This window comes from Ciconia boyciana, chromosome 3, assembly GCF_034638445.1.
Source record: "Ciconia boyciana chromosome 3, ASM3463844v1, whole genome shotgun sequence".
Classification (NCBI taxonomy): domain Eukaryota; kingdom Metazoa; phylum Chordata; class Aves; order Ciconiiformes; family Ciconiidae; genus Ciconia; species Ciconia boyciana.
Window position 1 is genome coordinate 108,881,955 of NC_132936.1, and position 25,783 is coordinate 108,907,737.

A 25,783-nucleotide genomic window follows, 5' to 3' on the forward strand; every position below is an offset into this window, starting at 1 on the left:
GAAGCAACAGTTGAAACAAATCAATTAATGTAATCTACATGGTAGACTGCAGCCAAATACCTGCTTGTTCAGCTTGTGCTCTGAATTATACAAACACAAGCTGCAACAAATTGGGGCGAGGTAGTCTTTAAAATGATACTGAGTTTAGTATTTAATTATGTGTGCAGGTGAATTACGTGGGGAAGGTTGGTTTTGCTTTTCTCTGCTTCCCTGGTTGTGATTTATGTGGTCAGCATTTAGTGAAGTGGAGAAGTGCATTACTAGTGGAAACTTAAAGTTTCCAGCTATCATTAAGATGAGACTGTGCTCCCACTAGACAAAATGGAAACACTGCCTGGGCAATGCTTAGTGCCTCTGATAGGGCTCAGCTGCAGTACGACTACAGTTTAAAGGGAGTCTGGCAACCCCTCAGTCAGGCAAGTGTGTGGGCAACTGGTGGGGTCAGGAGAACACTAGTCACTGAATTAGGCTGGATTTTCTCCTCACGGTTTCTGCTTGCTCTCTAGACCTTCCCTGGACGATGTGACAAGGGTTTCCATATAGTCTGTCAGACAGGCAAGGAAAAATGGACTTGTAGCTTTTTAGGAACTTGAACGTTGCCTTTATGGGGAGAATAAATGCTGCACAGCCAGAAATGTAGCTGGAATTAATGCAACAGTGTTCATTTTTGTTTGTTTGTTTGTTTGTTTTTTTTAATGCAGACTTTAATTCTGTAAGTGCCGCTTCTATTTTTTATGAATTGATGCTCAGACTGGGATTCAACGAATTCTATGCGCAAGGTGGTGACTGGGGCTGGCTCATCTGCACCAATCTGGCCCAGATAGCTCCCAAGTGAGTACCCCTGTGGTACAGTGCTGCATGATTGGCATGCAAAGCTGTTTTATTCTTTAAATGGTTATTTCTTGTGCACTTCCTGTCCAAGTCCTCATATGAGCACTGTGTAGCTTCTCTCTACAGTGCTCAGTGTTAAGCAGTGATCCAGAATTCCATACCTTAGTTTATACTATATATGTGTTCTTTCAAACAGTTCTGCAGTAGTTTTGTAATGGCCCCACTGGGGTCTGGAGTGGGATAAGTGCTTGTAACAAAAGGAGGATTTGTGGCTTAGTGTCCAGGAGTGTGTGCTGATTACTGACAGTTGCCCCTTTGACTTGTCATTTTTCTGTGAAAGGCCGCACTACAAAGTACAGCTAAGGTCATGATGTAATTAGCAGGTTAGCATTTAAGTATGTCCGGTTTTGTTAATAACATTTTAAATATAACAACTTTGAATCACATTTTATTTTTGTTAATTTGCGGGGGCTTTTTCTGTCTCTATTTTTAGACATATGAAAGGTCTCCATTTAAATCTAGCCTCAGTTACAAACATGGGATTCATTCACCTGCTCTCCATTCTGCTGGGCCGCTATCTTCCAGGGCTCTTCGGTTTCCAGGATGAAGATGTTAGACGGATGTTTCCCTTCTTGAAGAAAGGGCTCTACAGGATCTTGTTGGAGTCTGGCTACGCTCACATACAGGCTACAAAGCCTGATACTGTTGGTAAAACAAACACACAAAAAACCCTTTTGAGCTCAGAATACTTAGTCTGTTCATTTTAGTTGTACTTTCATAGAAACAAAATGTACGGCTTAAAATATGCAGAAAATAAAGTTTTTTTCAGGGAAATTGAAGTAGGAAGGTTAGAGGTTTTAAAAGGTGGGCTCCGCTTCTGTATCCAAGTCAGAAAAGGTTACATATGAGTATATAGTATTGCACTCACTTTTGCATGCAGAAGCGGTAAATCTGCACATCAAAATTGAGCATGGTCTAAGTGACGCTGACCTAATTTTCAGTTTTCATAAATAAAATAGTTTGTTTAATACTTTTCCACTTCTGCTGTTACTGGGGACTGTAATTCTATTTCAAATGCAGTTATGCTGAGAGCAAAAGATAGTTTCTTCACAGAGAATGGATCACATTCAAACGATGGAAATGACAAGAAGCTTTTAGCTGTCTCAGCAATGTGGCTTATTTATGGGGATAAGTAATACCTGAAAAGTAAAATCAAATTTAGTGCTCACTCATTGTTCTGAATCACTTGCAGACTTTCAAGGGAAAAAAAAAAGCGTACTATGAATGTTCTTTCTAGACGAGCTAGTCACTCAGATTGCTTAACTACTTTAAGTATCTGAGTATTAAGTGTTTCTATTTTTAAAATGTCTTTTGCAACTGAATTTGGACAACTGAGTCAAGAATACTGAATATAGTTTAGTTTAGTGCAGCAGCAAATTCACTCATGGATTTTATTAAAAACATAGCTAAGGAAACTATTTCTTAATAGTTTTCCATAAGCTTACCTACAGAAGCAGGTATATTCTTAAAATGTGAAGGCAAAATGATAATTTTATGGATTTTAAATAATTTTGCTTCCTTTGAGTTTTGGTTTCTAAAAATTACTAGTCTCCAATTCCTTATGTGCTTTAGGAGAAGGTGGGGAAGATGGTAGCTGAAAGGTGCCTAGTCATGCTCCTTCTGCTGTGGTTTTCTGGCTGATTCTTGTCCCTACCAGTAACGTGTGGTCTGTGAGAGCGGACTGCACAGACTGGGAACCAGCAGCAACTTCATGTTTTGGGAGCTGAAGCAGGACCATTCCTGGCATTTGGAGGACAAAGAAGAGAGGAGCATGGCAGGCGGCAGGTTCCCGTACAGAGAAAGACACTCTGACAAAGGGAGCGTAAGGTAGCTGGAAGAAGCACAGCCATGGAGGCCACCACAGTCTTCCTGAGAATTCTGGTGGTACAGGGCTACCTTGCAAGCTGTCCTAAGCAAGGAAGTCGTCTCTGGCTCTTGATATATACTGTGCTTGCTAATACTATGCTCCTGATTGCTTCAGAGCTGGCTCTTGATCCAAGTGGCTTGTAGGGATTTGATTTTACACTTATTCTTTGGGAAACCTGCACGGAGTGTGGGTGCATTTTCAACTGACTGAAATAGGCAGCGCCTGTATTCAAAGTAGTGTTAGGATCAATGTCAATTTTTCCTGTATGTAAACCGATGTACTTTTTGTTCACAGTAAGTATATGAGAACAGGCTATTGCTTGTCTAGTTCTGCAGATCTGGAAAGCATGCTCAATATAACTTTTTCAAACACTTGCTATTTCAGTTATCAATGTTAGTTGTTTGATAACTGAAACTCAACTATCGTGTTTAAATAGTAATTACTGATGAAATTGTGCTAGCTGTAGTGTTAGGCATCTTTCAGAAAGGTTGGGTTGCATGGGTGGAACTTCAAATATATTGCTGTTCCTCAGGAAAAGCTTTTTCTAAGGTTTTTCTGAGCAGCTTGAGAGTTTATGGTCCCTGTATTTCACAGCACTGGGCTGTATTAGCAAAGTTCCAGGTGCAGGCGTGTGTTTTTCTGTCCAAGCAAAACAAACTATAAAACGTATATTAAGCCTTGTCCTACATGAAGGCAGTTGGCTACTGCTAATTCAGAAGATGGACCTTTTAGTAAAGCCTTGCTCTTCCTTAATGACTTTCTAATAATCCTTAAAATGTTTTTGCTGTTAGATAATGGTGCAAATTCTCCTGGTCATGTGTAGGCATGTGGGGTTTGGCCCTGTAATGCTGTTTAATACATGACGACTGCCAGATTAATGGAAGCAAACCCTATCTGGCACATAGAGCTTAAACTTATTAGCTTACAAGAAAAAAAAAGCCAGCAGAAATCCAATACTGTTACATCAGTTCAAAAAACATACAGTGTGAGCTAATGCGGAGCCTGTTGGTTTGCAGATACTATCAGTTTATGATTCAACAATAAATAGCTCCAGCTTGTTCTACTCTCTTATTTATTTAAGAACACAGCTGCTGGAACAGCTTTGTAAAGTTATCTACCCTGGGTTATAATGGGCTGCTTCTGTAACCACTGAGTTCAGTAGTGTGATATCGCAATTTTAGTTAAATTTTCCTCCTCCTTTTCAGGCTGTGGTTTGAATGACTCTCCTCTGGGACTGGCCGCATACATCTTGGAGAAGTTTTCTACATGGACTGATCTGGAATTCCATAATTTAGAGGACGGAGGACTAGAGAGGTAAGTGTTTCCTCTTATGCCAGTTTGGATGAGGTGACTAAGCCTAGAGTCATAGCTAAAGAAGTTTGTCTGAATTGATCACGTCACATCTCCTAGGGAGCCTCTAGTGACCACAAATGGTGCAGTGCTGTACTGCAGCATGCAAACAAGCAAATAGCCCATGAAGGCTGATGTATTCCCTTCCCACTTTGATCTCCTAGAAAGGAGATACACCCTGCAACTTCTGGGGATTAAAAACTGACTTGGGTGGAAGAATCTCATTAGGACAGAAAAACAACAGTTTAACCTCCATTAAGGTGCTGGGAAACAGAACTCATGATTCATTTTAATACTAATACTTAACTCTCTGAATTTGCTTTAAATTGATCGGTATTGCTTCATCTACCTACCATTTGCTAATAAAGGATCACTCTTAGTGTGTGGTAGAAATCTGAGATGAAGTCCCCTTTGAAAATTGGTGACATGCCTGGCAGGAGTGGAGCAAAGGGGCATGTTATGAAAAGGTCCAGTGACAATGGATTTGAACAGAATGTTTGCACTGCATACAGATAATAATTTGATATGAAATGTGCACTGTTTACAGCACCTGTTGGTGTGATGGCTCTATTGAAGGCTCATGGTAGCATTTCAGATTATGAATAATAAATGGCAGAAGCTGATTCATGTGCTCTTCTGCTCCTACCCTGCCACTCTATGGACAGTATAGGCAGCTGTGCTGGAGCATAAGGTGCTTGTGGAAGTCCGTCTTCCGTGTAGAAGTTAAAATGTCACTTCCCGGTTTGCGTCTGAAAGCCTTTAACATTCTTAATTGGTCACTGACAGACAGAGGGGGAGTAACACACTTCACCTCTCAACTCTTTTCTTAACCTGGTTAACTATTTGTTCCTGTAACTTTTTTTCTTACAATCAAACCAAAGTCAAGTCCCTGCTAAAGTAATGCAAAATGGTATTCAGTTCTAACTAAGCAATCTCTGGGCTTACCTATTCAGGAAGTTTAACCTGGATGATCTGCTCACCAATATCATGATCTACTGGGTGTCAGGCTGTATAGTCTCCTCAATGCGTTTCTACAAAGAAAATTTGCAGAAGGGGATAGGCACACAGAAACATGAAAGGTAAGTGGTTTTTTTTTTCTTTAAATATTTTGCCCCAAACTTAATTGTATGGTTGTAGACAGGTTGCTTATGTCTTATAGCTGCTGCAAGTTTCTTAATGTTGAGGAAAAGCAATGCTGTATCACAACGCTCCTCCGTAGGACAGGTCTGTTAGTTGATGTACTGCTTGGAAAACACGGTAGTTAGGTAAGAATCCTGAACCACCAGTAAGGAGAGCTGACTGGAGGCACTGCTTGAGGACCTCCCATTCACACTGTATCCAACTAGGGAAAAGCACATGCGAGTACTTCCAGATTTTACTTTAGTTATTACATTAGCCTGTGACTGAGTCATGCAGTGAGTTTTGTTTGTAGTTTATTTGTTTTGTAGTTCTGGTACTTTTCTGGACACAGTTTGCCTATTTCTGCAAAAGATTTAAGTCCTACCTTTGGAACCAACTTCAGTATAGTGACAAACTGCATAATTTGAAAGTCATTAAGACTGATGTTCCTGCTGTGCAGACACTTAAGACAGCAGCTTGGTTGCATATACTTGTGTCAGCTTGAGTATTAGTGAAGGCTTAAACCTGCCCTGAGGAATTTGCAACCACAGCTCACTGCTATGGTATTTATTTAGCTGTGAAATGATGCTCCCAGGAAGCTGACTCAGTTCTTGAAGCTGTTGTGGCTACGCTGTGGGCAGTATCCTGCTCCAGTTCTGCCTACATGACATGAGCTATGCAAGCTTCTATGTGCCTAGAGGAAGGAGTCTTAAAGGCCTACGTAAAATTAAGCACCCTGTTTTCAGGCTTCCAGTGGTTATGTACCCAACAATTTTTGTATCTGTCACTTCTAATGATGCAGCTTATGTGTATGGGATATTTAAACCTAGAAAATGTTGCTCTGTTTATAAGGAACGCAGATCACTTTCACTTTGTGAGGTAGTCTTCCCCCTCAAATCCAGTTGCTTCCCTTGCTAACGTGCAAAGTGTTCTGTAGAGCGCATTTGTGCCAGTTAAAAGCAAGAGCTGCTTTACAGGGTAAACTCTCATGTTTAGAAATGTTTCTTCTTACCTAGTTTAGATTTACTCTCTATTATTCCTCCCCTTTTGCAGCAGTTCAAGATAATTCTTCCCCTGCCTACTCTCCAGTTGTCCTGCCAGGCTGAGCATGGTCTAGTTGTAATCTGCACTGTAAATCTCTCTGCAGCCCTTGTCAAATTGTGTGCTTCCCCCTCAATACATGACTCTTGAGCCCTGAATGCAGCGTGAGGAAACTTGATACCCACCACCTCCTAGGGCTCTTTTCAGTTTCCATGCCTCTAGCTTTTATGCCCTGGATCCCTTGCAAAATTGCCTTAATATCAATGTATGCAAAAAAATTTTTTGTTTTCCCCAGGAATGGGAGTGTTGTCTAGTCTTCAAATTTAGGATCTGGAAGCCAACTTCTAATTGCCTAACTGTTTAAGAACAACATTTCCTTGGGACTTTCCCTTTCTTGCTGAGTTAAGTGTTTGAAAGATTTAAATTATTCTCTCTCCTCTCTCAGGCTTACAGTACAAGTACCTACTGGCATTGCCTCCTTCCCTAATGAAGTCATGCACACACCCCAGGCTTGGGCCCAGAAGAAATACACCAACATAGTTTCCTTCCATTTCATGCCTCGAGGTGGCCACTTCGCAGCTTTGGAGGAACCTGAACTTCTTGCTGAAGATATTCTGCAATTTGTTGGGAAAGTAGAGAAAGAGCAACTTTGGAGAAAGAAAGGAGAGTAACTCCCCTAACAAACAGTAGGGTAATTGCTTACAGCTTACCACATGTACAGGCCTTACTAAGTCTACTGTAATCTATGTAATTAGATCTTATTCTTGACCAGATGTGAGAGAGGACAGCAAGAAAAATGCAGTATATCTCAATGAGATACTGCTGTGAGGACTTACTGATTTTGGGTAGGGGTTTTTTTGTTCAGCTAGGCTAAGAAAGTAGCATGAAGATTACTTGGTTATCTTCTCCTCCAAGCACAGACTTCTAAAATCTGTTCTGTAGTATTCCTGACTCTTGCTTTGAAATTAAAAAATAGACCTTACAACTGGTAACATAACTAATAACAGTTTAATTGTTATGAAAGGCTTTTTTTCACCGCAGCAGTAAAACTTGAGTTGGTGTAGGTGTGAGGTTCCTCACATAAAGAATGGGGAGCAGCCTAGCAAGAGCTAACTTGCACGAGTGCATGGGTTAATCAGCATGGATGATCTACAGTACCTTTAAGCTAGCCAGCTGGCTACTGCTGGCTGCCTTTCTCTTCCAGCCTGGGCTGTTAAGCAGCTTCCTGGCTGTGAGGAAGCTCAGCTCCCCTGTGCCAGGCTCCTGGGACAGCAACATGTGAGGAGCAGCTGAAACACACAGGCGCCTGTAGCTTGGACCAGAAGGAAGGGTTGGGTAGGAGTAATTATAGCCCAAGCTATCTCTGCACTGAATTTGTACTCTTAACTAAAATCATAGCCCTGGATAGGCTCAAGACACTGTGGCTTTGCACTGCTTCTGCAGGGTATTGTAAATACCTCTTCTTAATAATAAAAATCTGATTAATTCAAAATTAAAAGAAACTTGCATTAAAAATTTTAATAATACCTGTGTCTGTCTTAATTTTTTTAATAACTGACATTTTGCTTGGTGACAGCAAAGAGAATCGTCCATTCAGAACCTATCGATTCTGTCCTGCATCTGTTAAAAAGGTCAGATTGAAGGCAAACTGCTCAAAGAAAATTGAATTTGAAGGGCTGTATGTTTTTGCCAGCACCAGTCCCTAGTGTGTGCAGTTGAGCTTCAAACACTCTTAAACTGTATCCAGATGACTGATTTCAGTATGGTTTTGTTCTCCAGTCACTTCTGATATACTTCCTTACCCCTGCAAGCACAGGGAAATATAATCCACCAATAACACTTGCATGGATTAGTATTATTTCACAATATTAATTGAAATAGAAGCTGTTAAATAACAGTTACTCCAGCAGAGCCCTGCTCCATCCCACAGGGCTTTAGACTCAAGAATACTAACTAGTTTGTTTCACAGAAGGCAAGTCAACGCTCCTGCTGAGCACAGTTGAGTCTTAGTGCTCAAAGCCACCTGATATGCCATGACAGAAAAGCATTAGGGCAGACTAGTTGTGAAACAGCTTGGATCAGTTTTCTGAGCAGAGTTGAGACCTCTTGCTACCTTTCCTCTGCCTTCTGTGCTTCTGCACCTGGGTGCCAGTAGAGGAAGGCACTGTAGCTCTCGGGTCTCCCTGCAAGATTTGACTGCAGTGCTGCCTTAGACCTTCAAAGCTGTACTTGTATTCTTTAAGACAGCTAACTGCTTCCAGATTAGTAGTGAGGGGTAATTCTACATGTACTTGTAAATGCTTCATTAGGCAAAATTTGTGTTCTCATTTGCAAAATATTGTGGTTCAGGCCAGTGTGTTTTGAATAGACAGGAAGAAAATACAGAATCATTCCCTTTGTCTAAAATAGACTCTTCTCAGAGAAGACCATCCCCAGACTTGTTGCAGGTTCAGTATATTAAAAAAAGGTTGCTTATTCAGGAGGAATCAGCTCACCTCTTCCACAACAGCTGTTTACAGGCACCACTATGCTCCCTCTTGCACAAGTCGTCTTGATCTCTGGCCATTTGTTTTTGCCTTACTTCTGTCCCCTGTGTGGCCTTATATTTCAGAGCTAGAGATCATCCTCTCTCATCTTTAATGCACATGCAGACATCTGCTGTGGTGCTAGGGAGCACTGCCATATACCGATATAACTGAATACTTCCCCAGGGACTGCTCAGTCACAACGCAGATAAAGTAAGTGGGAAGGAAGTTTGCTATATGATACCTGCCAAACCGATTTTCAGATGTGAGTAGAAGGCTTGAAGCATTTTCTCTCTCCCTTCTGGAGCAGATCTGCTTGAAGGGGCCCAGCCTCGATGAAAGGAGGCACATCAGGACTCTGTTTAGCAATCTTATGTTACAGCAGCTCCTCCGGGCTCTGTCACCAGTGAGAGCTGGACAAAAACCAACCGCCTGTAGAACCTTTCTATTTTTAAATATGCCTCACAGTTCTCAATCTGAGACAATGATAATGAACACAGACAGTAAGCAAGCACATCCTTACCCTGCTCTGCACACCAGGTAAGTGCACTTCAGCCTACTACAAACACGACAGCCTACTGTCCACACTGTCGGTTTTACTTCATATGGAAGATAGGCACCGAGACACTAAATCCAACCCAAACATCGGTTTGATTAGTCTGAAAGAGAAAAAAGTCTGGACATAAAAGGTGTAGACTTTAGAAGCTTGAAAATGATAGTTAAATGCCTGTTATATAGCACAGGTTGTTCTGAATTCTGACTTCTCAAACCTCACGCCCACAGCTATCAGCAGCTGTTGTTCATCACCTGCTTATCTACACTTTGATACAAAGATTCAGTGAAATACTATGACAATGTGAAAGAGTATAAAATTCAGCTATGTGCCAGCTGTAAAGCCTGCCATCAATTCCCCTCCCCTTTTTCAAAATAATAATCTGTTTTTAGCAAAATGCAGCCAATCCCACTGCCTGTAGTGTAAGGTTTAATACTAATGAAGTGTTTGTGGGTTAGTGATAGTATCTGCATCGCTTCCTGCGGGGAGCAACTCTCCCATGAGCCTGAGATTTGGATTTGGTAACCACCTTGAGTGAATCCAGACTCATTTCTGATACACGCTGGTATTGGCTAACGGGCAATTATTTGGTACAGTACTAGAGTCAGTAGTGCAAAAGTCGGTCAGATAGATAATCGGAAATAGTTTTAACATTTCTGTTAGCATGTAACGGCATATCAGATTATTGCAATAGTAATAAGCAGTAAGAAAGGAGTCCCTGCTCTGTTATAGTTGTTCTGATTTAAGTGAGCCAGCTGAGTACCTGCTGTTCAGACAGTAAGTTTCCTCTAACAATGCCAAATGCACTGCTGTTGGGCTGCCTGAGCTGTTTCTTGGGAATAAGGCTCTTTGAAATAGTAGCTACAGCCTTCAGGAGAACCCAGAATCCGGTGACACTGATGCTCAAAATGTTTTGGTTTTGCTCCAGGTCCAGTTCTTGGTGAAGCTTCCATTTCTGCACCAAAGTTGCCCCAAAGTCTCTGCTCAAAGAAACTGCTGTCCTAAAAGCCATTCCTCCTTAAGTTGCTCCACACTGAAACCAGAAGTAGCTGACCTAAACCCTGCTTTTTAATTAGCCGGTTATGGCCCGTGAAGAGTCTGGATGAGAGTTTGAGAACCATGGAGATGCCACTGAAAATAAACAGAACTTACACTTTGCCCCCCCAGCTGAAGTGCTTTGGAAAGTATCTGCTTCTGGTATGGAAGAACACTAGTGAGGTCATCATCTTCTCATACAGCCCCAGCTCAACTAACTCCCACTACAACCAAATTTGATTTCTGATTTTTAAACTACAAACCATAAAGTCCTCAAAAATCCAAGCCACTATATGCAGCCTTTGGACATCTTACACAAATAAACAAGGCAAGACTTCATGTACATTAACCAAAAAAGTCAGGCATTACTCAGATTATGAGTGAAAAAAATATGAATAGAAATCACACTTTCATATGAAAAAGGAAGCTAAACCATCATTTAGTGGTAAGTAGAATCTGTTAAGTCTCACATCTCAGATCTAGATCCATAAGGGGCACTATTCATCACCACTGAGTCAGCAAGAATTGCTTGGGGACAGGGATTGATTGGTTCAAGACAGTCAATCAAATGTACATTGTGTTTTACAGCAGGTGCAATACATAATATGCATTAAATGAAGATACATTTTTGTCTGAGAGACGAATGGAAAGATCCTTCCGGGTACTGTGGGAAGAGACGAGGAATAAATCCATATTGATTTCAGGGTAGCTTATTTTAAAACACTGAGAAACGATGCCACTTGTTTTACTTGCTGTAATAGCACTTCAAGGAACATAACTCACACTAAACCCATCTTGCTTAGGATTAGTTTTCTTTCATGGAAGAAATATCCTGTGCAGTGCCAGACAGCCCTGATGGTGTTATGCCAATGCTGCTAGAAGAATTAGCCCCATTACAATTGTCAGTTGTCTTCTGGAGAGCAGTATTTATAAACAGATCTGTGCCGAGTGACAGCTCTTTCCCCTTGCTAGATGTAGTCCAAACTTCAGTCTTCAAAATACCTTCCTGATTGGATTTTAAGATGTTAAGAAGGATGCTCATGCTCTCCCCATGTTTAATAACTGAATGTCTGCAGTTTTGAGGATAGGACGAATGATAAATGAGATTTCAGCGATGAGTTTCCATCTTCTTAAATGAAAGATAACCCCCCTTTGCAGCAATGGTTCAAACCACTGCAGATGATCAGTGCAGAGGGAGTATGGTACAGAGAAAAGGTGAACAGAAACATGAGAAGACAAAACTACACTCAACTGCCCAGCTATTGAGTCAAAGGTACCAACATGACAAACTCAAGTATATGTGAAGACTGACTCATGACTGTTTCAACAGCACAAAAAAGGTACAAGGAGGGAAACTAGCTGCTTCACCTTGCCTTTGATGCCTGTCCCAGCAGCTGCAAAGCCTCCTGCCCCCAAGGCTGAGCAAGGGGCTCTGGCTGTGTCAGCAGCCCAGCTGGCTGCCCCTCGCAGCAGCAGCAGCTGCAGCCTGCTTTGGGCCCAGGGAGGGCCAGGCCCTGGAGGCAGGTGAAAAAAGAAACAGCACACTCAGCTCTGAAATTCCTCCCAGTCCCCGACTTGCCCCCCACTGGTATCCACTCCACATCCAGTGCAAAACCAACTTTTGGCTGTCCCGCTGATGCTGGCTTCCTGGTAAACATCCCATCCTTCTTAACACGATCCACCTACTGTTGCTTCATTCCTAGCTGTCCATTGCACAAGAGTATGTGGATGTGTCCCACCCCGAGGTATTCAGATAAGCGATGTCAACATCTTCCTCTGCAGCAGGGAAAGGCCTAGCCCAGCTAACGCTTTCCCATTGTCTGTATGGTATCCCTTGCTCAGAGCGACTTCGTGAGCTTGGGTTGCAGCTCTGCTCCAGCTGAGCCTAAGCAGTCCCACTCACTTTTGGACTACGGCCATTGCTGCCTTGTAGGATCTCAGCTCTGCTCAGAGCACGCCTACTAACCTTTCAACTTCCCCAAATGGAGGAAGTCTAAAAAGTGCTTTATCTTCCAGCAGTTCTTAAGCCCTTTTGCAACCAAGCCTGCATTACTGGCGTGAGTTTGGATGTAAATACATTCGTTATCTCTTGAGTTCTAGGAATTCTTGTACAGTCTCAAGGGAACTAAGGTCCACCCCTGCACTTTTGGCTCAATGGAATTTTTTTTTGCATCACCCCAAGTCTCTTGTGGCTGATAAGGCTTTTTGCAGTGATCCGAAGGCATTCTTAACCTTTCAGAGAAACCAGAGACAGAGAGGGATTAAGTAATATCTCACATGAACTGAGCAGCAGAACCCATTGCAGAACACAGATATAATTAATTCTCCTAACTTCACCATTATGTCTTTTCCCTTTTGAAGCTAAATAATAGAAATAATTGCTTAAATGATTCCTCTTAAAGGTGCACAACTGATTTATTTCTCAATTTTTGCCCTTTTCTTCCCAGCAGATTCTGATTTCTGGTCTCAGAAGTGAATTAATGCTTCCTATTTTAGGAACAATTTTGAAGTTACAGACGTCAAATATAAAAGAGTAAGAAAAGCCTACTCCATTCTCTAAAACTAGAACCCTGTCATAAAAAAATTCAATGCCTGCAACCAAATTATGGTACTTGGCAATTCTTTAAATCACTTCCTTTTCCATTTTTCTCTGTGGAGATAGCTGCTGGTTTTATTTCTCTATGTCTGTAGATGGAGGGAAAAAAAAATACTGGTAATGTGCCTTAGGAAAAAAAAAAATTAGAATTCAAAATAAGTTTTGACATGGAACATCTTCACTTGAAAGAATCAACTTGGTGCTTTACATTTCAGGAGAGCAGGCTGCAACAAACCAAATTGATCTGAAAAGCCAAGTATATAACACCACTAAATGCATGAAAGATTTTCATACAGAAGGAAGGCGAGCTGTGAACAAAAATACATCTATCTCACATTCCCTCTGCTCTCAATCTTCCTCCTGTACTGCAACTTTTTTTTTAATAAACATCTGAGAAGCACAACAAATACACACCTTTCAAAAACAGTCACTAACTCCATCACAACCTTTCACCCTTTTGCATCGCTACATAAAAAATTGGAGGTTGACAACCACACAGCAGTAACAATATGAGACAGCAACAAATTCTGGCACCAATTTTATTTAGGAGTACCTTATGAAATACCATACATTAGATTTCTAGAACTCTATTTTAAACATCACTTTTGAGATTAGTGTCTTCATTAACTATTAACCAGCACTTAATTAACCACTGAGTCTAGAAACAGATGTGAAAATTTCCCTCTCCTTCTTGGCTATTTAAAGTCCCACCCATTCCCACTTTAATATCACGCACAGATCTAGTACAGAGCGTTCAAGGCTATCAGATCTTGCAACCACTGTCCTGTGACTTAGCAGAAAAAGCTACTTTACTTCAAGACCTAAACATCAATTTAGAGTCTGGAAAATAAAAGTGTTTTAAGGCCCTAAAATGACACTATCATATCTGTGTTATATGTATCATGTATCTATCATGTTGTAGGGAAATTATAAGATGGGATGACGCTCTGAACTGCTGAAGACCACAAACTTTATACCAGTAGATGTTGCCAACCCAATTTTAGAGATGACAACTAAGAATCGGAGAATTTGGGTCGTTTTAGACACTTCTACAAACAAATACAACGTACTGAACCTTCTGAACATCTATCCAGCAGTAGGTAAATCAAGGTCTGAGGAGGGCTACAGCAGAATGAATATAATTTCTCCCTGATAGGCAATACCATCTCCACCTACTCATTGGGGGGGCGGGCAAAAAACCCCCAACGAAACAAAGAGAAGCTTTTGTGCCCGAAGTCAAATACAGTATTAAAAAGTGGTCTTTTTAAAATACAAAAATTCTTAATCTAATCAGACTCGAGGAAATCTAATCATGGCTGTTATGGACATTTCCAAACCAGAACTTTAGTGGAAGGAGAACTCCATCCAGAACTGAAGTTGGAAATATATTTAGCTCGTTAAGTTAGTGAAATCCTTACTTACCACCACAGACTATTACTTTCCACTAGCCATAAAAATTGGTCTTGAGGTGGGACTTTCAATCCATTCGAAGGTGAGTAGATCAGATACATGTTACAGCAGAACTTACCTAGGAAGGCAGGAGATACGCTGCTACAGAAGGGAACAAATCCTCCTCCAGGAAAGCAACCATGTTTGCTTTCAACCAGGAATCCAGAGTCACCCTTTACTGGAGACTGCAGGCTCCTGGTTGGAAGAGATTAGTAATGGAGGGACATTGAGTAGGGAGAAGCAGCTTTGTGTACTACACCAGCTAATTCATGGGGCCACATTCGTTGTTTTGTCAAAAGAATTAAAAGCTAATTATGGTACATGCAATAGAAAGACAGCTGATTTTGAAACACATTCTCTCCAAACAACAAATGCTTACAGACTCTGCTGACAACAAACAAGTGAAGATAACCTAGGAGCTCTGTGTTGGGGCACAAAAAAATTGGGAAGTGGCACTTGCTGCAGCTGAGATGCTATGGCCTAACCAATAGGCTGTTGGATACAAAGCAAGAGCCAGGAGTTAACCCAAGAATGAAAAAATTAGAGGGAAGAAGGTTCTGTTACAATGACCCAATTTTCAGTGTCTCTGCTTTTGGTCATTTCCTTTCTGTTTTGATCTGTCAGACAGCTGTCCTCAGAAAGAACGAACAACTTCTGTACCTCTGAAATATCTGAAACAGGCACTCGCAGCTGTTAGAGACAGGTGACAAGCAGAATCATTCGAGAAGTCTTCAGATTAGACAGAGAAGGAATTTGCAAGGCCAGTTTAAGAAGATAGGACACATGTCCTCTTTGAAATTTATGACCCTGGCCATCATTTGGAATTAAAAGTGTGTATTTCCTTGTGTTGTTGCAGTTAGAGACATTGAAGCATGTCCTTTCTTTGTACTCAATGGACTTGGGTTTGTATAGTAAGAGAAAAAGACCCCTCCTCCCCAAATCTTCCCGTGCCTCTCACCTCACTTTTGCTAAGAGCCAGGACAACAACTCTGTGGTCTACTGCTCCTAGGACAAGCCCACCCCCTTGAAAAGCATAAAAGTAAAAGGCTTCCAAACACTAATAGATGAACTATCTGTAGATCATACATGGGAAAGTTTTCAGTTGTGCTGCTAGCATCTGTGGGTAAGCAGAGCTGGGAACTGGATTTCTGTAAAGAGACAGAAAGAACATGGTCTAGTGCTACACTGAAGCATGTAAAAACTTAGCCAGCACAGATATCTCCTTTTGGCTCAGGACATGGGAAAAGCCAAAAGGAAAACAAGGCGTGAACGTGTGCACCTAATGCAAATGAGAAATTGCAATCTTCATTTGGGTCTTGAGGATGTGTTGTAATAGGGCAGGAGGTGAACCAGATTGGGCATACATATGGAAGAAGCTCTAACTGGCATAGAGCTAGGTGTATCTACACAAGCCAAGTTGTTTTTTTTTTTTTTTGAGTCTCAGCATACCATATAGCATTTTCTTCACTATAGAAGTAATCTATAGTGAAGTCTTTGCAGAAGTGCACTGAATTGTTCAAATATCAAATGGGCTCTGTTCTTCAACTTTTCAGAGGCTGTCCCCTCAGCTGTGTCACAGAGAATCCCATCACAGACCACACTGTAGGGCTTACTCATGTCCGAGTGTAAGACTTGCCCAGGATTCATGTTCCACAGGAGCACTGCTGGTGGCGGCTGCTAGAACGCAAGTAAGGACTTAGCAAGGAGTGAGGTAGGGGGGAGGAGTTGTTCCAACTGAGTAATGTAAGGCAAGCAGCAGGCACTGGATCTCAGCAAATATGGCTTCTGGGAGCTACAATCAGTAACGCCAGCTGGGCCATTTGCTTAGGCTTCCTGCCAAAAGATTTATAAAAAGAACAGTAAAGAATGTGCAATGGCTTTAAATATGAATTTCAAATACAGTGCAGCCAATATTCACATTTGTTGAGGCTTCCATCCCTCAGCTTTTCTCTAAGGCTCAGCAAGGAATGCAAGGAGTTTCTTCTGCTGATCTAATTTTATCCTCTCAGAGATATCCACCAGCATGAAGGAATGAATTAGAGCCAGTGCAGTTTCCTAATTACTTCCAGCTCTCAGAGAGACACCCAAAAGATACTAGGGAAGCAAGCACAACAGAGCAAAGCTGATAAACCAGCCTTTAATTTGTGTATTGCTATACATGGAGGTCTTGCGCTAATTTACTAATAGGTGATCCCAGCCTTTACTCAAACCAGTGCATGTCCTAATACCATAGACATTTCTATGAGTTTAACTGCAATAGAGTACAGTGGCAAACAAGAATGGCTGCTACATGGTAAGTGGTTTCCCCATCAGACACATGAACTGGTTCCTCAAATGCCAGCAATGACTATTTAGCAAGATGCAACTTTCCATTACCTAGTAGGTTTTCCATATTCTACATCTGAAGCACGTTAGCATGACTGGAGGTGGGTTTATTCAAGTTCACAGGAGAGCTGGCCCTGTCTGTACTGAACCTGTGCCAGCCACAAGGAGCTTCATTACCAAGGTTCAGCAGCCTTCCAAGCACAAAAAGGAAATCAAATCACCAAGAGTTTTTGTCCTTGATATGACATATAGAACCTTGCAGTGAATATCAAGTCACTTGTTCAAAAAAGTAAGTTATACCACAGAGCATAAAAATCCCGCAGTGCCAGCACTGTAAACAGGTCAAGTGTGGTAGCTGAATCATTTATTTGATTCCTCAATTAGTATACACGTAAGTGTCCACTGCTTCTGCAGACACCTGTATGAGACGGGGTACTGCAGCTAGAAATTAGTTAGAACAATCACAGACTTCTGATCTAATTAATACAACAGGCTCTGTCTCCTCCTTCTGTCCTCACATCTGTATGAGAAACTTGGAGACAAGTAAAAACTGTGTAGTCTGTTGGTTTTCTTTTTTCTTGGTCTGAATACCATTCTTAAATGGCAGTTTGTATCCAGGGTACACACCACCTCTGGTAATATCATGATTGCTAAAAACCCCCCACAATATTCAGTGTACATTCCACCTCCAGTGATACCATGATTGCTAAAATCAAAACATCCCCCCACACACATGCAGCCTCCTTGACTGAACTGCAACACTGAAGGGACAGCATAAAGAAGTCTGACACAAATCCATGCCCCCCCACCAAACAAGGCTCCTCACTTGCCTTTTAAGAGTTATGGGTAGGAGTTATGGGTACCTTCAACTAACAGGATGGGCTTGTCATCAGGGTTATCAGAGCTCTGCAGGGTCCTTCTTGCAGCAGGACAGGTCTCCTGCTCAGCATTTGTCCCGAGTGCTGGTCTGGGGAAGCTGGAGGCAGTCCTGCAAGACACTGAACATCTGCACACACTTATTCATGACACAAATTCTACTCCCATCTCAAGATGTTGCTGCTTCAGACACGCTAGAAAAGGTCAAGTTCAGGAACTAACAGTTTAACAATGAGCAGGCAAACAGAGGGCTTGGGAGGGCCAAAACCACCTCCTACCCAAAGGTCACCAAGATTTACTCCCTAGAGAAATTTAAAAGTATTCAAATCTCTCATGGGACATATTGTCATTCTAAGCCTCATGACAGTGCTCTTACAAACAGTTCATGACACTGATCATGCCGCAAAAGCTAGCAAAAGAACTGTTTCAATACACAAAAAAAATAAATAAATCAAGACAGCCTGAAATTTCTCTGAACTCAGTGTTTTATTGCTTCATGATTATTAGTTACACTTCAACACGATGTACTTTGGAATAAATTGGCACCTACAACATAATTTAAAAACTTAGTATCTTACAGCTCATGTAATTGGCACTATAGAGAAAACCCAGAGATCTGTCATTTTGACCCAAGATTAAAAGAAAGATAAAATGTTTACATCCTTTACTGTTGGCAGGTGAACTTCCATTGTGGAAGGCCCTTAAAAATAGTGAACAGAATCTAACAACCTAAACGCCCTCCAAAAAATATATAAAAACAGTATCAGATAAATCACTCCCTTCTTTACACCAGTCTTTTTGCTTTGGTACTTTTAGTACCCAAGTGCACAGTAACTCCCTCATCTCTTTTAATGCAAAAAAAGTAACATGGTCAAGTCTACACTGACTACTTCGGGTGACAAGAAGAGAGACTCCCACACACCATCCTCAGCACCCACGCAAACAGCATTTTCATCAAAAGTGACATTGCCTCAGGATTTAACACATCCCGAGAGATTTATAAATACCAAAGTTTTTTTATTATTATTTTTTTTAAAATGCAATAATTTTTTGAATAAATAAATGACAGCTGTAATAGCCGCATTTACTTTGGTGACCAGTTATCTATATGCAGCATAAGTTATCTTCATAAGGCAAGTGATGAGATAGCATAAGTGAAGTCCCTGAGGATCAACATCTCTGTGCTCAACATGTTGTTTCACAATGTGTGTAGACAGCCTGGAAAACAATCCGTCCCAAGGCATCTGCTTTTTAATCTCCAAGCACAGCTGCAGACCACACAATGAATTATTTCTGTACCTCTTCTGTAGGCAGGAATATGTAAATAAAACAGAATACTTAGTAGGTCGTGGTGGGCCATTAGTTCTCCTAAACCTGGACCAAGTGCTCCACCTTGTGTTAGTCCTTGGCATTCAAAGCGAACTTCTCGATGCCTGCTCAATAACTGCAGGTCCAGCAGAATAGCTTATGATTTCTTCTGCCTGTGAACTAGTGTTGTCCATGGTGCCATATGATTGCTGCTCCTTATGGGCAAGCACCATCCTTTCTGTAGAATGAGGATGCAAAACTCGGGGGACGTACATCTGAAATCACAAGCGTTAAGGATTTTACTAGTCTCTCAAAGTATAACGTTGGGATAATTCACCTAGGATAATTTTTCCCCTTGCCACTCTTCTTTTCATCCATTTCCCATTCTTCACCTTAATACCTAAGGCCTTTTGCACCCTAATGGAGGCTTCCTGGTGCAACACTCACCTGTACTTGTAGACTGTGGCACAAAGACCTCTTTCTACCTCAGTCCTACATCCTTTTTAGTGACATGGCAGGTAAAACCTGCTACACGTCACAACTTTCAAAGTCACAAAGCAGTGGCAACTGACTGTGTTTGGCAGCTGTCCAGATGTGAGGATCTGTCATCTGTCTGGTGTAAGGCCCAGAACACAGTGTACAGAGCTGCCGGAAGTAGCGTGTCTCAACTACTCCTAAAACATCAGCCGAAGGTACTTCTGGAACACCACCTGGGAACAGTCAAGGAGCCCAGCTGCAGAACTCTCTGGTCCCACACGCGCATATGGGAAGTCCCACAGTCCATTCAGACTAATACGTCCTACACAAGCTCTTTGGTAAGCAGGGTGAGAAATTAAGTTTTTCTAGGAAACATAAGAGAATATTAGTAACTCTTAACTCCTTACAGAAGATGTTGGGATGGCTGGTGCATCTGTATCATTTCCTCTTTCACCTTGCATGTCTTCTATCTGTAACCAGTAACAGGTCGGGGAAGGAAGAGAGACAATATCACATTGGTAAGTAAAAACAATATACAGAGATAGTAAGCGCCCCAAAACCTGCACAGAGAGATCTCTGTGCAGTGCTGGTACTCTCTCCTCCAACCCTCTTGCATACTTCTTCCATACTGCTCTTTCCTCTCAAATTCAGTTCTTGCTAACACTGACAGACTTTCCACTGTGCCAAGAAGCCTACCTCTACTATCAGCCCTCTTTAGCCATCTCACCAGAATAAACCTTTGTGGACAGACGTTGCTAGCGAGAAGGCACAAATAACCCAGTAGGAATAGCTGCTGCTACATCAAGCACATAGGTAGGTGCTGAAAGGTGTTAGGTATCCATCACTTACCTTATAATTCAGTGGGCTCAGGTACTTGAAACAGCCAAAACAAGTATAAGCCAAGCAAATAACAATTGTGATGTTGACAACTAGGAAGGTAAACATGGTTGTAGGTGCTTTAAAGCCTAGAAAAATATCCAGAGAATACAATATAAAAATACATAGCAGGGAAAAAAACAAACAAACAAACCTTTACTTTATCTTCCCCATTTTCACAGTCCTCATGATTTTTTTTTTCCCTTAGAGGACTGGGCACACCACTTCCAGCCACAAACAGGAGAACCTCGTTATCCACAAAGCTTGTTGACTGGTAAAACTGCTGAGCATGCTGTTTCCCCAGCTTCCTTAAAGGCCTAGAAAGGTGGCTGCAATACTTGAATGATAAACAAGACTCAGAGCGATTCTTCTCCTCCTCCCTCAGTCATCTATTCTGGACCCACTTCTAAAATACTTTCATTAATGATCTGTGAAATGTAACAGAGTCAATTTATTAAATATGATGATGGCACCAAACTAGGTGGCTTGCAAAGAACCCACAGGAAAAAAAAAAATAGGTGGGAAAAAAAATCAAAATTACCTTGATAGATTAGATGACCCCACCCTCTTTCAAGAAAAAGAAAAACTAACCAAAAGTAAACAGTAAGATGAAATTGTATGTAGAAAACTGTAAATAACTACAATTTGGAAGGAAAAACGAAATGTAGATATGAGGGATAACAAACCTGTAGCACTGCAGAATAACTGATGATTACAAGTTGGAAAGCAGTCAATAGTGTGATGCTATCACAAAACATGGGACAGGGAAAAAAAAAAAAGCAAGTCTCTGGTACCTATAGAAAATAATTTGGTGCTACTGAACCTTGAACTTGAGCAGCCTTGTCTGTGTAGGACACCATGATAAAATACAGACAGGACTGGGAGGAATCCAAGGAAAAGGAACAAGAGAAGAAATTGAGTAAACATGAACTAAGCTGAAAAGTAAGTTTTTCTTCAGAGACAGAGAACTATAGGAAAGGGCATGGTAGCAGCCTCCAATATGGAAAAAGTTATAATGATTACAGTGACTTACTGTTCTTCAGGTCCACTGGGGAAATATTCTGAAGAAATTAATCTCATTTTGCAGCAAAGATGACTTGAATAAGATATTAGGAAAAAAACAAACAAAAAAAACCCCCAAAAAACCCCCAAAAACCATAGCTGTTTCTAAGCTTCTTTAGTCAAAAGAGGCAACACCAACCCTCAAATATTTTTGTGGTAACCCCAGCACATGCAGTGGCGCAGAACAGACAAGTTTTACTTTTTAGCAGGTTATATAAACCCTGTGCAGATCTGTTCATGGGGGGGGGGGGGGGGGGGGGGAACAGCCAACCAACAAACCACACACACAAAAAAACCCCACAAACATGTCACCGTTCAACCCAAAAAGGGAAGTGAAAAACCCTCCCTATGGGTATTCTGCAGTGTCCTTTAGAAGAGGTTGTTTTTATAAGTGTAGGTTACAACAGTATTCACCAGCTGGTGAGGCATGTCTACACCAAAGCCAATGTATGGTGTGAACCACAAGGCAAACAGCAGAGATCAGGGAAGAATAAATCTCCAAAGATCAGTTTTCCCTGCCCTGTGTCCTCAGCACTCCTCCCTGCCAACAGCTCTAGAGAACACGAGACTTAAGTGACTATCCCAGGAGACACGGGTTGAACTGCAGGTAGTACCATCGCCTCCTCTGTTGTGAAAGGCCCAGTGGTGCTTTTGGTGGATGGATGGCATGAGAGCCGAGGAAGAAAACAGCGACTGAGAAGGAAATAGATGACACCAGTACAGCCTATCACCTTCTGTATGCAGTCAAGTGATATTTGGTCCTGACTGAGAACTGTGATAGAAGTCCTTCCAGCCTTACATTAATATAATGAATGAGAAAACAGAGTATTATCACTGTACTCTGCAACTAGACTGAAACATCCATACTAGGCAAACTATACAAATCAATGACTAAGCAATCAAGCTTTACACACCATAAACTGATTTATTTTGCAGATAAGGAAGCAGAGCACTCTTCCCCCTCCTTCCTTCTCTTTGGCACAAGAAGCAGCAATGAAATCAATGGCAATGAAATCAAAATCTCAAGTTCCTACCTCTCAGACTCATACCACTTGGCTGGACTGCCCTGTGCGCTGACAAATCACTGAACAACATCCTGTAAACAGGATCCTCTATACTGACCAAGCCAAACATGGTCTGTGTTTTCCATTACTAAGTTCCATGACAAATGATGGTTTTACCACAGATGCAGAACCAGAAAACATTATTATACAGATTTAATTTTTACTACACCAGGATTTCCTTCATAACAACTAAAGAGGCGCATCAATTGCTGCATGTTTGGAGTTGATTTTTCTAAAGCATGCTCTAGAAATTCTGCTGTTATTTTAGAGGACAGATTTATTGGTCTTCCTGGTTGCAAAGACAGCTCTCAAAACAAAGGAAAAAAAAAAACCCAAGCTCTCAAACATACAAGTAATGCAGGGACATCTGCTCAAATCCAAGGACAGCCTGAAGCAATAGTTCCAAGTGCCTCTTACATCCACAGGGAGCTATCTCTAAAGTTAGATGACAGTCTGCCAACAATGTTTTTTACTACTGGTATGCTAGAAAAACACAATGTAAGCACGGTCATTTGTCATCAGTGCTGTGAAAGCAAAGAAGAGGACAAAATATCAAGGGCATCCTTCACAAGAAGGGAAGCTCAACTCCTTCCAGCATCACTGGCATCCCTGTTCCATGCCAAATGCTTCCTCCTATATCATGGATAAAAAGCCATAAGCTATCGCCTACCTTTTCTGATGTCAAAGCTGTTAGTACACCACAGACAATATTATCAATGCCAAGTATTTGCAAAATACAGAATGTCCCTATTTATAAATTAAATCAATTACACACAAAACACGAGTTTTTAAATTACAATATGGGGAGAGTCACCATCTCACTGCAGTCTTCCATGTAAAGTTTGACGGACGGCGTAGAACACAGGTCTTACTAGCACTAGTCAACATTTTAACAGTTTTTTCTACATGACAGCTGTACAACAGAGGCAGTAGCCAATTCATCCAGGCAAATTAAACTTATACACAGACTACACAAATGCAGGTAGCAAAGCCAGAGACCATCTAGAAAGAGCTAATTCTGAACAGATTTTTGTTTTATTTAATTATTTTTACTGTCTGTCACTCCACAGCCCAACTGGCCAATTCAAACTCTACAGATTTAAGGAACACATGATCTCCTGTAAAATGAAGAAGTATGAAGCTCCATGCTAACAGTTTTAAGTTAACATATCAGCCATCTCCAGAGTATCTTATGCAAACTTGTGTAAGCTGCAAATGTTGTATAATTCAGTGCCACAGGTAACCACCGTGACTTCCCATTTATGGAAGCAAAAACAAAAACCCACAAAGCCTATGAAACTTCACGTGTAATTTAGGTAAGTTGGCAAGAGAGGTAGGAGCAGCTTCTAGGTGGAAAAAGATAATACGTACCTAGCCGCAAAAATGAGAAAAAATAGAGCCAGAAAAGGCAGAGAATTGGAGCCGCAAGGGCCTGATTCACAGCTGCAAAGTGCATCTTCTTCTCCAACTTGGCAGGGAGATACGCATAGTAAAGGTTATAACGGTCAACCATGTGCTTCAGGAGTATGTATATTAAACCTGGAAGGAAAAAAGGGAGAGCCAAGGAGAGGTTGTTGAAGGCTTGATAAAAAGCAGCAATCCTGTGAGGAGATCTACACTAACCAAGTGACTGAAAATCTAGATACTAATGGTGGATACAGCCCAAACATGAATGGGGTACAGCTGCATGACAGCAGCCTGCTCCTAAGGTTGTTGCATCCCCAGCCCAAGACCACTGGGGTCTCCCCATCCCTCCCCGTCTCCACACACTTCTCTGTGGCACCACTCATGCTCCCAGAGAGAAACCAGAGCTCCTTCCTAGTGCTGGCACATGAGGCCAAGCTGGTAGGGAACACTTGGTAACTCCTCCAGCACTGTACTGGTAAGGAAGAAAGGCCTAACAGTAGCTTAACGTCTCCCTCTCAGCCTTCAACAGATTCATGACTGGATTTCAAGTCAGCTATTTCTTATCCCCCAAAAAAAGCCAGTTACTGCTTTGACAGCTATGAATTGCAACAGCTCTGGTATGCAGTAGCACATTCAGATATTTACAACTGCACACAAAATGAAATGTAAATAAATATCAAGTACATTGTTACAAAAAAATTGGCCACATTCTCCCAATAATAAGGTTGTTGATTAAAACCAGTTCTGAACAATATCTAATTATGTTGTATCTAGCTCTCTAAAATTTCGGATTAGAAAAGGAAAATACCAACTATATAAAATGATTTAGTACTACTTATGCCTGATAAACAGGTTTCCAGAGGGGAAATATCTGTAGCTGCTGAAATGATTCTTTATACATAATTCTTATGACAGTCCAGAATCTCTGTGAATGAAAGATGCAATAAAATAAGATGTAGATCATGTTACAGTCACTAAAGATGGACAACTGTTCATGAGTTCTAGACAGATTGCTAAGTTTCTTGCATACTTATACAGGATTTAATGGCTGGTACAGGGAGAAGAAAATAGTCAAAGCCAGATATATATGCAACTTAAGGCAGAAATGTTAAGTTTTGTTCATGGGACAGAGATAAACCAGCTGAATAAGGAAACATTCTAGACAAAGGAGGTCTGTGACTCAGAGATCTGGAGACCTTCTCAGGGTCCTGTAGGACTGCAGCTCCATCTACACCGCGGGGGAGCTGTGCTCCACCCACACGCCCTGAACTTCTAGTTAACTGGTTTTCTAAGCCAGCAAATCTACCAGAGTATACAGCATTTCCTTTTCTGGTCAAAGGGCAGCTATGGTGTTCACCAAGACCATGTCCCAGCAAAGCAGTCAGCACATCGTTAGGTCACATCCCTGGGGTCAGGACCATAGAGCATACAGCTGTCCACGGGACAGTGATGACCACAGCCCCTTTTCTCATTCTCATTCAGGATGCGGAATTTTAGATAAATGGTTTGCAATGCAGAAGAGCTGCAGTAGTGAAAAGGACAGGTAGATCCAGTAGCAAGAGACTGGAAAACAACGTGCTTATTTTTGTGCTTCATTTTACATACATTGGTCAAACTTTAGGACAAAAGTTATTTCAAATGTGCCTAAAGGACTTGGGGATCAGAATGTCTCAACTCAAATTTGGCTGCTTAAAGTTGACCTCCAGGCTGGGTACCCTCTGCAGCTTGCTTCTCCCAGACCTCAAGAACCCAGAGATAAAAATAATCCCCTCATCCCCAAACCTATGTGAACTCTTATGCTTGATTATTAAAAACCACCACCAGAGCTAATGCACTCAAATTGGAGAAATAAAATAAGCATCTAATAGACATTAAATATACTTTCAACTTCTAAAGGCAGTACAAGACCTAAGTAATTCACCATCTTCTGCCCTGTTTTTCCACAAAAAGGGAAGGAAACTT

The 25,783-nt window shown here is 41.4% G+C and overlaps 2 protein-coding genes across 7 annotated transcripts in view; one reads left to right on the top strand and one right to left on the bottom strand.

Moving 5' to 3' along the window:
• The window catches only part of EPHX1 (epoxide hydrolase 1), a 29,394-nt gene extending 21,624 nt beyond the window's left edge, over positions 1-7,770 (top strand). For both annotated transcript variants that reach the window (XM_072857037.1, XM_072857036.1), the window contains exons 5-9: positions 702-831; positions 1,325-1,539; positions 3,964-4,072; positions 5,062-5,187; positions 6,714-7,770. In XM_072857037.1, the coding sequence (XP_072713138.1) occupies positions 702-831; positions 1,325-1,539; positions 3,964-4,072; positions 5,062-5,187; positions 6,714-6,939 (806 nt within the window). In that variant the 3' untranslated portion in view covers positions 6,940-7,770. The remainder of the gene's footprint in view (positions 1-701; positions 832-1,324; positions 1,540-3,963; positions 4,073-5,061; positions 5,188-6,713) is intronic.
• The window catches only part of TMEM63A (transmembrane protein 63A), a 61,695-nt gene that overhangs the window by 9,388 nt on the left and 26,524 nt on the right, over positions 1-25,783 (bottom strand). For 2 of the 5 annotated variants that reach the window (XM_072857035.1, XM_072857034.1), the window contains 5 exons: positions 23,786-23,953; positions 20,262-20,377; positions 19,820-19,882; positions 17,615-19,210; positions 15,513-16,259 (listed from right to left, as the gene is read on the bottom strand). In XM_072857035.1, coding sequence (XP_072713136.1) covers positions 19,040-19,210; positions 19,820-19,882; positions 20,262-20,377; positions 23,786-23,953 — 518 coding nt within the window. In that variant the 3' untranslated portion in view covers positions 15,513-16,259; positions 17,615-19,039. Of the gene's footprint in view, positions 1-1,382; positions 1,534-5,053; positions 5,140-9,316; positions 9,453-14,505; positions 14,622-15,512; positions 16,260-17,581; positions 19,211-19,819; positions 19,883-20,261; positions 20,378-23,785; positions 23,954-25,783 lie in introns of those variants that run through there. The other 3 variants (XM_072857032.1, XM_072857033.1, XM_072857031.1) reach the window with 3 other exon arrangements.